At 37.5% G+C, this 14713-nt stretch overlaps 1 protein-coding gene across 1 annotated transcript; it reads left to right on the top strand.

Annotated features, from left to right (window-relative positions):
* The first annotated feature begins 12229 nt into the window (after positions 1-12229).
* LOC117562398 (odorant receptor 131-2-like) lies at positions 12230-14494 on the top strand. Its single transcript, XM_034240232.1, has 2 exons — positions 12230-12379; positions 13656-14494. Exons 1-2 carry the CDS (start codon positions 12230-12232, stop codon positions 14421-14423), a joined length of 918 nt encoding a protein of 305 aa, XP_034096123.1. The 3' UTR covers positions 14424-14494.
* Positions 14495-14713: the final 219 nt, after the last annotated feature.

Genomic DNA, 14713 nt, shown 5'->3' with positions numbered 1-14713 from the left:
ATAAATGTTTTGTCCTGTCATATAGTATCAGTCTTTGTGCCAAGTTATTTGAGTTAATAAGTAAATCAATCAGATGATTGGAAAGGAACTGGTCCTTTTATTGATAATTAATGTACTGGTCATAGCCTCTTGGATTTTATACTCATCTTTAACATAATAATTGTATATAGTTTTTAAAGTGTACAGACTGTGAACAATTCCTCATCATTATAATTTACTGTGTATACATTTCATTGCTTGCAATTACAAGAGTTATATTTGATTTTTGATGTTGACGTTGATAAATTAGAACCTTTTTCTCCCTGTCGTTGTTATTGAGTGGCTTTATTCAGGGTTATTTGTGAGAAAAAAACATAATTTCTGAATGTCCATTCGTGTCTGGTTGCTTCATACATGGTTAAATAAATAATAAATGCATATCTGTCATGACTTTAGTGTTCACACCAGATTAAAGTATGTTTTCCAAGTTTCTGACGTAGAAGTATAAATGAATAATGACTGAAAAACTACATTTTCATGGGCTTCAAGAACTAGACATACATATTATAAATGTATTTATAATGCATTGTATTAATAACAATTTATAATAAGAGTAACATTGGAACCCTAAGGGCTTAAAAGTAGGTTAGGAAGTGTATATTTGGTATTACTGTTGTGCCTTTTTACGTATACCTCTTATTAACAATGTGTACATACTGTATAGTATGCTGTATAGTTTTATTTGTATTCTTTGGGACCATGATAAACATAATTTCAGTCTCCCTCTCTGTGTCACACACGCAGAGGATTAACAATAATGATGACTGACTTTCATACAAATGCTTTTCATTTACCATTTTTGATAGGATTTGTGTTTTTGATTTCCTGCTTTTCAATCTTAAAATGTTCATATTTACTATAACATGCTTTGGTGTTGCAAATATCAGTAATCGGCCTCCTTGACTGAGAGCTGTTATCAGTTCAGGCTATAAGAAAACAATAGCAGCCAATCCTTACTATAAATCTCTCCTTATTTTTTATTTACTAAATGTGTTCTTTTCTTTTCAGTTTCAAGAAATGAACGCGTCATCTGCCAACGTCACGGTGGTTCTTCAGTATCGAGATCCGTTCTCTAAAGCTGTGGCCAAGAATTTGATTGTTGTGGTGATCGGGATCTCCATCAACTACATCAATGCCAGCCTCATTCACACCTTCTGCAAACACCAGGTGGAGTTTCCTTTGACATTTAGCCATTAATAATGAATTTAAAAGAAGTTATTAGCAACTCTATAGGAAGCTGTCGACTAATGCATTCATTTTAAGCACACGTTGGGTGATCAAGAGATATTTCGGTAAAACTTTAGATTAAGGTACACATATTCACCATCAACTAGTTGTTCATTAACATAGAGTCAAACTACCAGCTTATTGGTTATGAACTAGACTTCACTTTAAAGGGGACCTATCATGCAAAATGCACTTTGTGATGTCTTTTATACATACATATGTGTCCCTGGTGTGTCGGGGAACTCACGCAGCGTCAGAAAATAAAACCCTCTCTCTTTTCCTCCGTACCCAAATCTTTCAAAAATGGGGTTACAACGAGCGGATACAGATTTTCTGCAGATATAACGTCAAATCGGCAGCGGACCCACAGAGAGTTGCTGTCAGAAACAATGACTGACGTGTTTTGGACGTAATCTCGTCTTTGTTTATATTAGCAAGCCTCGCTAATACTCAGAGCTAAGCTTTACTGTAGAGCACGTGGTTAAAAAGCAGGACATAAAAAAGGAACTCACCTTGTGATAAACCTGCAAGAGAAAAAGCATTTGAGCTCCATGCTGTTTCAGAAATAATCCTTGATGTGGTTTAAACAGGATGGCGTTTTATCACAGCAGAATGTAACTTTATCTCCGGTAGAATTCTGATCAGGCATTAGCTCCGCCTCCTCTTCTTTAATTTTTTCAAGCTAAGGACCAAATATCCGCGTTTCTCTAACAGGGCTGCAATAGAGGGGTATGAGCAGTATGAGGCATGGCTACAATGGGTGATCTGTTTGGTATTTTAAGCAAAAAAACCTCACAGACATGTTTTGCATAGTTATGGCCCGACAATATATTTTTCCAATATAGCATAATAGGTCCACATTAAAATAGGGAACATATTCTGAGTTAGAAATACCACATTTTGAGTTATTTTGACACAATTAACACTTATAGTTTCATGTCTTGTTACATAAGAATAGACCATATTTGTTAGGTGTTATTATGAGAAAATGCCTTATTAGGCCCATATTGAGCATATTAAGACTCAAACACAACAACGTCCTTACTTACAACAAATAAGCACTAATTAGAGGGTTATTAAGGACACACTCTTAACTAATGGCCTAGTACTTGTAGAATATGGTCATGTAGAATAAGGCATTAATACATGTTTTATAATGACTAAACCATGGAAAAGGACTTTCGGGCAGCACCAAAGTTGTTCTGGAAAACTGTCCGACACCTCAGGAGGGGGAAGCAGGGAGCCATCCAAGCTGTGTACGTTAAGGATGGGACGCTGTTGACCTCAACTTATGGAGTGTTAGGGCGTTGGAAGGAACACTTTGAGGAACTCCTGAACCCGACAACTCCGCCCTCTATGGTAGAGGCAGAGCTGGAGTATGACGGGGGATCAACACCAATCTCCCGGGGGGAGGTCACTGAGGTCGTCAAACAACTCCACAGTGGCAAAGCCCCGGGGGTGGATGAGATCCGCCCAGAAATGCTGAAAGCTGCATTAAATATTACATATCTGCCGTAGTTCTCTATTTATAGAGCCCTGATGAGAAGACTTCTAGACACACAGGAAGAACTGCCGCCAAAACTGAAAACGTGACGTGGATCATAAATATATCAGCAATTAAACAACATCTTACATTTCTTTTCACACAATACGTCTCCTTGCAGTATCAACACTAATTCTGCTGACTTTTATATTTGATCCAATTGGTAGATAGTCTGTATTTACGCCATAACGGTGCACAGCTGGTATAAAGGAACACCTAGTGGTTAAAGCATGTTATTGAATTTCATTATTTGTATTATTAGATATTAATAGGATCCCTATAAAGTATATTCATTACTCGTTATTTTCTACTAATAGTTCATTAAAGACTGTATATAATGACTATTTTGCACATCCCTTTCAAGATTTTCTAAGGTTTATTGACATATCATATTATACACAACTACAGTGTAGTTATGCAATGAATAAAAAACTTGGGTCGCAGGTTCCTCAACAGTGCATTACAAGACATCCATCAATAAGACAAGATATGTAATATTTAATGCAGCCGCACCGTGTATTACAATGCCGTTATGTGATGACTTTCAAAGAGAAAAGCAAGCACACTCGGAATAAAGTATTATTTTATTTTTAAAATTTCACATCACATAAACACAATTTCCCAAGGTGCATTGCAGCTAAACCATCCAATCACAGACCTGAGGACCTTGCCTACGTCTGTTTCCGGTATTTGTTTATGACGATGTGAGATGTGAGACTGGGTTGGAGGGGGAAAATAACGTATATGCCACAATTTTAGATGCAGATTTTGTTAAACTAATATGTTTTCGCTGTGGACCAACACTATACATTGACGGGGAATGGGGTAGCAATAAAGATAACACCATTAAACAGTTACACAACATAACAGAAATAATATCGATAGCGGCGTCCCTAGCAACCACCTTGGTAACAATGAAAACGTTGTGTGGACACATTACATTACATTACATTGCATTTAGCTGACGCTTTTATCCAAAGCGACTTACAATAAGTGCGTTCGACCAACAAAATACAACTACACAATTTCCTGAAGTAATCTTCGTAATAACTAGAAAACCAAAGATCATGTACTGCACACATAATCTGAAATAACAACTCATATTTCTCGCATCAAATGACATCAAAACGCATTTTAATGGCCAAACTAACCTTAAAATAGGCATTTTCCACCCAGAATAAAACGAAGGTCGGCCATGTTTTTTATTTCTGCAGGGAGAAATTTGAAGATCACGTGACATAGACGCCAGCCATTGGAAATGAATGGTGAAAAAAAACGTAGGGATCCTACAATTTCAGAGGCGTTTTTGTAGAAATACTACGTCCCAAGTTGTGGACCAACATAGTTATTACACGTTTAGATGTGAGACTGGGTTGGATATGGAGGGGCAGGGATGAAGAAATGTATGGATTAAGAAAGGGAAAGAGGGATGAGTGTAAAAGGAATGTAACATCCACAGAAGATGAAATCCTCAAAAGAGATTTTTACGCCAACTAGCTGTCAGGGTATGCCGAATATATAGTGTTTAGAATCCCCCGTTTCACTTTAAAGGATATTTACCTGCTTTAATTGTAAAGCTGACCCTCAGACTTCCATGTTTTCAAACCTTGTCTTCCATTTTGCTTTTCTTCCCACCCTCCAGATCTTCTACACGAATCCACGCTATATCCTTTTCATTCAACTGGTGGTTAACGACATGATCCATATGACATTGGCCCTTTGCATGTTCATCGTCAGCTACACCATCTACAGGATCAATGTCTCCATCTGCTGTATGTGTGTCCTGATTCTTGTCATCACGACTGAAAACACGCCTCTGAATCTGGCCTGCATGGCGATTGAATGCTTCATCGCCATTTGTTTCCCACTACGCCACGTTCAGATCTGTACCATCAAGAGAACTCTGATTCTGATTGGTTTGATCTGGACGACCACCATGTTGTCTTCTCTCCCTGATCTCTTCATCACTTTGGCCACAGTGCCACTGGACTTCTTTCATTCAAAGGTTTTCTGCCTCAGGAAAATTGTTTTCGCAAATCCCATCATCTTGGAGAAGAGAGATATCACATATATATTGTTGCTTGTTATAGTTTGGACTACTGTCTTTTACGCTTACTTCCGAATTCTCTCCACTGCTCAAACAGCTAGCGAAGATGCTAAAAAAGCCAGAAACACAGTCCTGCTTCATGGGTTTCAGCTGCTTCTCTGCATGTTGGCATATGTAGCCCCGCAGCTTCTAGATGTTCTGATGCAAAGGTTTCCTCAGAACTCTACGGACATCCTCTTTGCTTATTATATTGTTGTTCAGGTCCTGCCACGATCGATCAGTCCGATTATCTACGGTATACGAGACAGGACTTTCAGGGGGTACCTGAAAAAGCACCTGTGTTGGACAGTTAGCAATAAGTAGCCCCTTTTTAGACTTCATTTATACACTAAAGGTCAAGTAGAAGTAGTGACTAAACTTCTTTACTCAAGTAAAAGTAAAGAAGTATGGGCTTCGAAATGTACTTAAAGGGGACCTATCATGCTATATTTGAAAAATATATTGTAGGGCCATTTTTTTACAAAACATGTCGGTGAAGTTTTGTTTTCAAAATACCAAACAGATCACCCATTGTAGCCATGCCTCATACTGCTCAAACCCCTCTTTTGCAGCCCTGTTAGAGAAACGCGGATCTTGGGTCCTTAGCTTGAAAAAAAAAGAGAAGAGGAGGCGGAGCTAATGCCTGATCAGAATTCTACCGGAGATAAAGCTAAATTCTGTTGTGTTAAAACGCCATCCTGTTTAAACCACGTCAAGGATTATTTCTGAAATAGTATGGAGCTCAAAAGCTTTTTCTCTTGCAGGTTTATCACATTTGTATTTCCTGCTTTTTAAACACATGTGCTCTCCAGCACAGGTTAGCTCTGAGTGTTAGCGAGGCTTGCTAATGTAAACAAAGACAAGATTACGTCCAAAACACGTCAGGCATTGTTTCTGATAGCAACTTTCTGTGGGTCCGCCCCCGCTATGACGTCACAGCAGATGGAAATCTGTATCAGCTCCGTTGTATCCCCGTTTTTAGAGATTTGGGTACGGAGGAAAAGAGAGAGGGTTGTATTTTCTGACACTGTGTGAGTTCCCTGACACACCAGGGACACATATTCATGTATAAAAGACGTACACAAGTGCATTTTGCATGATAGGTCCCCTTTAAGTAAAAAGTACCCATAACTACCAGCTGTTTTAAAGAGTACCTGACCTCCCTTTATATTAATAGAACAATAATGTCATTGTTAGCTAATGAATGTTTCCATGCTGAACAACGGCAACATGACAACGTTTCCATTGGTCCCTCTTCTTTAGAGAAGACCAGGAAATGATGGATACACGGATCGTGTTCAAATCAATAGGCACGCAATAACTCTAAAGAATAATGATCACGCATCAAACACACATTCAGACTAAAGGAACCAGCTGTTTGGAAAATGTAGTAGAAAGTAGAAAGTACAAGTATTTGAGTTCAACATGTGAGAAGTAGAAAGTACAGGTATTTGAGTACAAGTATTTGAGTTCAACATGTGAGAAGTAGAAAGTACAGGTATTTGAGTTCAACATGTAAGAAGTAAAAGTAACAAGTCGTCAGAAAAATAAGTAGTGGAGTAAAGTACTGATACCAGACAAATTTACTTAAGTACAGTACCAAAGTATTTGTACTCCACTACTTCCCACATCTGAATACCACATACACATTTGGATAGTAAAGTGATTGTGAAGTCCAATTTAGACCAACAGACTACACCGTAGCTGGCAGTGAAATCGTAGCAGTTTGTTTAATTAGCAGTTTAACAAAAAATACGTCATCTCCAAAATACGCCCCAAATACAAGGCAACATATAAAGTTTGAGATTTCCAGTTGCCATATTGTTGGTGTCCAGCTCTACAAGCATCACCTCAGGTTAGTGCCAGCTGCCTTTCATTCTCTTTTCACAGCTGTATTCAGAATACAAACGTGTAGCTTCACTTAAACAAACATGATTTTAACGTCTTTTTCACTTGTTTAGGGTTGTTCATTGTGAAGCTTATACAAACTGAATCATTGATGGTTTGAAAGACATCATATTTCAGCTTATCCTAGAAACATTCATTATAAATAATAGGTAATGTAATAGAGCAGTGATACTAAACGTTTTATGATTCAATGAAAACAAATTAATGGGACTTTTTGTGGCACATCTCATGTCGACGAGGCGACAGAATGCATGTTTTCATGATTGAAAGAGAGAAGAAGGGGTTTATGTTTATGAATCTTTCCAATTAATGCTTGATTGTATGATTTTAGAGGTTTCAGCTATGGCTATTAATGTTGTATCAACTCATTCACATTTAAATGAAGCAATTATAAGTGAAATGTACAATTAGTTGCAGTAAATACATGTTTTGTCCTGTCATATAGTATCAGTCTTTGTGCCAAGTTATTTTAGTTAATAAGTAAATCAATCAGAAGATTGGAAAGGAACTGGTCCTTTTATTGATAATTAATGTACTGCTCCTAGCCTATTGGATTTTGTACTCATCTTCAACATTTGTAAAGGTTTTTAAAGTGTACATACTGTGACAAATTCCTCATTATTATACTTTCATGTTTATACATTTCAATGCTTGCAACAAGAGTTATATTTAATGTTTGTATATTTATTTTTTGACGTTGATAAATTAGAATCTTTTTCTCCCTGTCGTTATTATTGACTGGCTTTATTCAGGATTATTTGTGAGAAAAAGTAGCTCCCAACAACATCAGTTCTGAATGTCCATTATTGTCTGGTTGCTTCATACATACATTAAATACATTCTAAATAACTATCTGTCATCACTTTAGTGTTCACACCAGATTCAAGTATTTTATCCAAGCTTCTGGCGTAGAAGTATAAATGAATAATGATTAGAAAACGACATTATGATTTGCTTCGAGAACTAGACATAAATAGTATAAATGTATTTATATTGCACTATATTATAACAAAGAGAACCTTGGAACCCTCTAAGGGCTTAAAACTAGGTTTAGAAGTTTATATTTTGTATTACTGTTGTGCATTTTTATGTATCCCTCTTAATAAGTGTTTATTTTATATACGTGTATATACAGTATATACACATACTGTATATTTTTATTTTTAATATTTGGGACGGTGAGCAACAGCATTTCGATCTCCCTGTCTGTATCACTCACGTAGAGGATAGACAATAAAAGTGACTTTGATACAAATGCTAACCATTTACAATATTTTGTATGGTTTGTGTTTATTTTTATTGTATTTTTCAAATTTTTCACTCTTAAAAGTAAATCTTTACTATAACATGCTTAGGTGTTCCAAATATCAGTAATCTGCCTCCTTGACTGAGAGGTGTTATCAGTACAGGCAATATGTTGAGATGGCAAAAGTACACACATCCTTTACTCAAGTAGAAGTACAGATATGCTTAAAAATACTCTGGTAAAAGTAGAAGTACTGACTAAACTTCTTTACTCAAGTAAAAGTAAAGAAGTTTGGGCTTTGAAATGTACTTCAGTAAAAAGTACCCATAACTAGCAGCTGTTTTAAAGAGTACCTGACCTCCCTTTATATTAATAGATCAATAATGTCATTATTACGCATCCGACCTGGAAAACTTTGCAGCAAATCTTATTTGTTACAGTGTACCGTGCACCAGGTCCTTATTCAGAATTATTATCAGAATTCTCTGAGTTTTTATCAACTTTGGTTCTTAAAACAGATAAAGTAATTATCGTAGGTGACTTTAATATTCATGTTGACGATGATAAAAAATAGCCTTACTGTTGCATTTAACTCTATATTAGATTCTGTTGGTTTCTGTCAGAGTGTAAATAAACCAACCCACTGCTATAATCACACTCTCGACCTTGCTATAGCCAAATGTAAGGAAGAGATTCCACCAATACTTAACTCGATAGCATGTCTGCATGTAGGGGAGGAAACTTATACAAAATGTACACCACCCCAAATTGATCATGTTGTTGATAGTGCTACAGATGCGCTGCGAATAAAATTAGACTCTGTTGCTCCTTTGAAAAAGAAGAAAATAAAACAACATAGATTAGCTCCATGGCATAATGCCGAAACCCGCAAAATAAAGCAAAAGTCGAGACAACTTGAAAGGATATGGCGTTCTAATAAACTTGAAGAATCTCGTTTAATTTGGCATATTACTCTCAATGAATATAAGAAAGCACTGCGTAAAGCGAGAGCAGCCTACTACTCTTCATTAATAGATGAGAATAAGAATAATGCAAGATTTCTTTTCAGCACTGTAGCCAGGCTGACAGAGAGCCACAGCTCGATTGAGCCTTCTATTCCCATAGCACTCAGTAGTAATGATTTTATGTGCTTTTTTAACGATAAAATTGTTACTCTTAGAAACAAAATTAATGACCTCTTGCCTTTGACCAGTATAGTGTTATCAACAGCTCCCGGAAACGTAAGTTCTAATATTGCACTAGATAGTAAACTAGAATGCTTCTCAGCCATAAACCTTGAACAATTAAATTAAATGATTCTCTCTTCTAAACCATCAACGTGTATGTTAGACCCGATTCCAACTAAGCTGTTGAAGGAAGTTTTTCCATTAATTAGCACTTCTTTATTAAATATTATGAATATGTCTTTATTATCAGGCTATGTTCCACAATCATTCAAAGTAGCAGTGATAAAACCGCTTCTTAAAAAGCACAACCTCGATCCAGAGGTTTTAGCCAACTATAGACCTATTTCCAATCTTCCGTTCCTCTCAAAAATTCTTGAGAAAGCGGTCGCAAAACAGTTGTGTGATTACTTAAAAAACAATGATTTATTTGAAGATTTTCAGTCTGGCTTTAGAACACATCATAGCACAGAGACAGCTCTGGTTAAAGTCACAAATTACATTCTAATAGCCTCAGACAAGGGACTTGTCTCTATTCTTGTCTTGCTCGATCTCAGTGCTGCATTTGATACTATCGACCATGATATCCTATTGCAAAGACTAGAGCACTTAGTTGGCATACAGGGAACTGCTTTAGGCTGGTTTAGGTCCTATCTATCTGAACGCTCTCAGTTTGTACGTGGTAACGATTAATCTTCCACGCAAACCAAAGTTAGCCATGGAGTGCCACAGGGCTCAGTGCTCGGACCTATTTTGTTCACATTATATATGCTTCCGTTAGGCAATATTATAAGGAATCATTCTGTAAACTTTCATTGTTATACGGATGATACTCAACTATATTTATCAATCAAGCCTGATGAAATTAATCATCTAAATAAAATTCAAGACTGCCTTAAGGACTTAAAAACGTGGATGACCTTAAACTTTTTGATGTTAAACACGACCAAAAGTTATTGTACTTGGCCCGACTAATCTACGAAACAAATTATCTAAAGATATACTAACTATGGATGGCATTAATTTGGCCTCCAGTGAGACTGTAAGGAATCTTGGTGTTATATTTGATCAGGATTTATCCTTTAACGCCCACATAAAATCAATTTCAAGGACCGCCTACTTCCATCTACGTAACATTGCAAAAATCAGGCATATCTTGCCTCAAAACGATGCAGAGAAACTAGTCCATGCATTTGTTACTTCAAGGCTGGATTATTGTAACTCTTTATTATCAGGGTGTACCAAGAAGTCAGTCAAGTCGCTTCAGCTGATTCAAAATGCTGCAGCTCGTGTACTAACCAGAGTTAGGAAAAGGGACCACATTACTCCTGTTCTGGCTGCCTTACACTGGCTCCCTATAGAACACAGGATATAATTTAAAATTCTTCTTCTCGCCTACAAAGCCCTTAATGGGCAGGCGCCATCTTAACTTAAAGAACTCATTATACCCTACTGTCCTACTAGGGCTTTGCGTTCCAAGAATGCAGGGTTGTTGGTTGTTCCTAGAGTCTCTAAAAGTACAATGGGAGCCAGAGCCTTTTCTTATCAAGCTCCACATTTGTGGAATCAGCTTCCAGTTTGTGTTCGGGCGGCAGACACCCTATCCGTTTTTAAGAGTGCGCTTAAGACCTTCCTTTTTGATAAAGCTTATAGTTAGGGCTGATTAGATTCAGCCCCTAGTTTTGCTGATATAGGCTTAGTTTGTCGGGGGACATCTTACTTCTTCCTTCTCTCTGTCTCTACCTGTGTACTCTCATGTTCCGATTAACCCAGCTTCCCCAAATGTCTTTGTTTTTGGTGTCTATATACGCCGGGATCCGGAGACATGGATGATCCTGCGGTCCTGTGTCCTGGATCGCAAGCCCTGGATCTTGAGTCGTGGCAGTGGTCCTGGATCATAGGCCCTGGATGGATATCCTCGTGGATTCATCTTCCTATTATACACACATGCATTTCCAAACATTTGGACTACCTATGTTGCAAATGTATTATCTTTTCAATTTACACACGGCATCTATTGCACGTCTGTCCGTCCTGGGAGAGGGATCCCTCCTCTGTTGCTCTCCCTGAGGTTTCTCCCATGTTCCCTTTAAACTATGGGTTTTCTTCGGAAGTTTTTCCTTGTACGATGTGAGGGTCTAAGGACAGAGGGTATCGTATTGTCATACTGATATTCTGTACACACTGTGAAGACCACTGAGACAAATGTAACATTTGTGATATTGGGCTATATAAATAAACATTGATTGATTGATTGATTAGCTAATGAATGTTTCCATGCTGAACAACGGCAACATGACAACTTTTACATTGGTCGCTCTTCTTTAGAGAAGACCAGGAAATGATGGATACACGGATCGTGTTCAAATCAATAGGCACGCAATGACTCTAAAGAATAATGATCACGCCATCAGACACACATTCAGACTAAAGGAACCAGCTGTTTGGAAAATGTGAGAAGTAGAAAGTACAGGTATTTGAGTTCAACATGTAAGAAGTAGAAAGTACAGGTATTTGAGTTCAACATGTAAGAAGTAGAAAGTACAGGTATTTGAGTTCAACATGTAAGAAGTAGAAAGTACAGGTATTTGTGTTCAACATGTAAGAAGTAGAAAGTACAGGTATTTGAGTTCAACATGTAAGAAGTAGAAAGTACAGGTATTTGAGTTCAACATGTAAGAAGTAGAAAGTACAGGTATTTGAGTTCAACATGTAAGAAGTAGAAAGTACAGGTATTTGAGTTCAACATGTAAGAAGTAGAAAGTACAGGTATTTGTGTTCAACATGTAAGAAGTAAAAGTAAAAAGTCGTCAGAAAAATAGGAGGGGAGTAAAGTACTGATACCAGAAAAATGTACTTAAGTACAGTAACAAATTATTTGTACTCCACTACTTCCCACTTCTGGCTATAAGAAAACCACAGCAGCCTATCCTTACTGTAAATCTCTCCTTATTTTTTATTTACCAAATGTGTTCTTTTCTTTTCAGTTTCAAGAAATGAACGCGTCATCTGCCAACGTCACGGTGGTTCTTCAGTATCGAGATCCCTTCTCTAAAGCTGTGGCCAAGAATTTGATTGTTGTGATGATCGGGATCTCCATCAACTACATCAATGCCAGCCTCATTCACACCTTCTGCAAACACCAGGTGGAGTTTCCTTTGACATTTAGCCATTAATAATAAATTTAAAGGAAGTTATTAGCAACTCTATAGGAAGCTGTCGACTAATGCATTCATTTTAAGCACACGTTGGTTGATCAAGAGATATTTCGGTAACACTTTAGATTAAGGTACACATATTCACCATCAACTAGTTGTTCATTAACATAGAGTCAAACTACTAGCTTATTGGTTATGAACTAGACTTCACTTTAAAATAGGGAACATATTCTGAGTTAGAAATACCTAATTTTTTGTTGTTTTGACACAATCAACACTTATAGTTTCATGTCTTGCTACATAAGAATAGACCATATTTGTTAGGTGTTATTATGAGAGAATGCCTTATTAAGCCCATGTTGAGCATATTAAGACCCAAACTCAAACACAACAACGTCCTTACTTACAATAAATAAGCACCCATTAGAGGGTTATTAAGGACAAAAACTCTTATCTAATGGCCTAATACTGGTAGAATATGGTCATGTAGAATAAGGCATTAATACGTGTTTTATAATGACTAATAAAGAGCCAATATACTGCTAATATTCATGTAAATTAACAACTAGTTGATGGTGAATATGTGTACCTTAAAATCAAGTGTTACCGATATTTCGTACTGTAGGCACGTTCTTTTTGTATCGTAATATTTTAGGTGACCATTGCACAATTTGTAGTTTACATGCAGCATGCAACCTGAATCAGTTGCTAAGACAAGTTAATTCATTTTAAGCACACATTGGTTTGATCAAGAGATATGTTCTTACTGTAGCTCTACTGTTTGCAGCAGCCTTAAAATAATAAACTGGCATTCCTTTTTTCTTAATTCATTTGGCTTAACGTCACTTTTAATTAAGCAGGTTTCTTTTTGTATCGTAAAGTGACCATTGCACAATTTGTACTTTACATGCAACCTGTATCAGTATGTACAGTATAATCTCTTGGCCATTTTATTGTCTATTTTTCCATTGATGTATCTAGCTAGCTAGCAAGTGACATCCCCACAAGATGTCATCCTCAAAAGAGACTTTTATGCCAACTAGCTGTCAGGGGTATGCCAAATATTTCTAAATGACATACAGTGGTCTGATTGCAGTATTTGATATGCAATGCAGGTAGTTTTCAAATGAAAATGAAGAACTGGAAAATGATGTGTTTGGAATTCCCCATTTCACTTTTAAGTATATTTACCTGCATTCATTGTAAATGACTTCCATGTTTTTCAAACCTTGTCTTCCATTTTGCTTTTCTTCCCACCCTACAGATCTTCTACATGAATCCACGCTATATCCTCTTCATTCACCTGGTGGTCAACGACATGATCCAAGTGACTCTTTCCCTTTGCATGTTCATCATCAGCTACACCATCTACAAAATAAACGCCTCTGTCTGCTGCACCTTCATCCTGATGGCTCTCATCATGACTGAAAACACGCCTCTGAATCTGGCCTGCATGGCAATTGAATGTTACGTCGCCATTTGTTTCCCTCTACGCCACGCACATATCTGTACCATCAAGAGAACGCTGATCCTGATTGGTCTGATCTGGACGACCACCATGTTGTCTTGTCTCCCTGACCTCTTCATCACTTTGGCCACAGTGCCACTGGACTTCTTTCATTCAAAGATCTTCTGCCTCAGAAAAACTGCCTTCCCAAATCCCATCATCTTGGAGAAGAGAGATATCACATATATATTGTTGCTTGTTATAGTTTGGACTACTGTCTTTTACGCTTACTTCCGAATTCTCTCCACTGCTCAAACAGCTAGCGAACATGCTAAAAAAGCCAGGAACACAGTCCTGCTTCATGGGTTTCAGCTGCTTCTCTGCATGTTGGCATATGTAGCCCCGCAGCTTCGAGATGTTCTGATGCAAAGGTTTCCTCAGAACTCTACGGACATCCTCTTTGCTTATTATATTGTTATCCAGGTCCTGCCACGATCGATCAGTCCGATTATCTACGGTATACGAGACAAGGCTTTCAGGGGGTACCTGAAAAAGCACCTGTGTTGGACAGTTAGCAATAAGTAGCCCCTTTTGTAGACTTAAAGGTCACCTATTATGCAAAATCCACTTCTTCATGTCTCTTCTTCATCACCATGTGTCCCCTCTTCTTCATGTCTCTTCTACATCAACATGTGTCCCCTCTTCTTCATGTCTCTTCTACATCAACATGTGTCCCCTCTTCTTCATATCTCTTCTACATCAACATGTGTCCCCTCTTCTTCATGTCTCTTCTACATCAACATGTGTCCCCTCTTCTTCATGTCTCTTCTACATCAACATGTGTCCCCTCTTCTTCATGTCTCTTCTCCATCAAC

The sequence above is a fragment of the Gymnodraco acuticeps genome, unplaced genomic scaffold (assembly GCF_902827175.1).
Source record: "Gymnodraco acuticeps unplaced genomic scaffold, fGymAcu1.1, whole genome shotgun sequence".
NCBI classification, from domain to species: Eukaryota; Metazoa; Chordata; class Actinopteri; order Perciformes; family Bathydraconidae; genus Gymnodraco; species Gymnodraco acuticeps.
The sequence above is the reverse complement of the archived record's forward strand: the minus strand, read 5'-3'. Positions and strand labels throughout refer to the sequence as shown.

What these genes read in the sequence shown, in the direction of transcription:
- LOC117562398 (XM_034240232.1), top strand. Translation starts at nt 12,230, where the DNA reads ATGAACGCGTCATCTGCCAACGTCACGGTGGTTCTTCAGTATCGAGAT. An exon ending in ACACCTTCTGCAAACACCAG is followed by an intron (nt 12,380 to 13,655) that starts GTGGAGTTTCCT and finishes CCCACCCTACAG; the next exon opens with ATCTTCTACATGAATCCACG.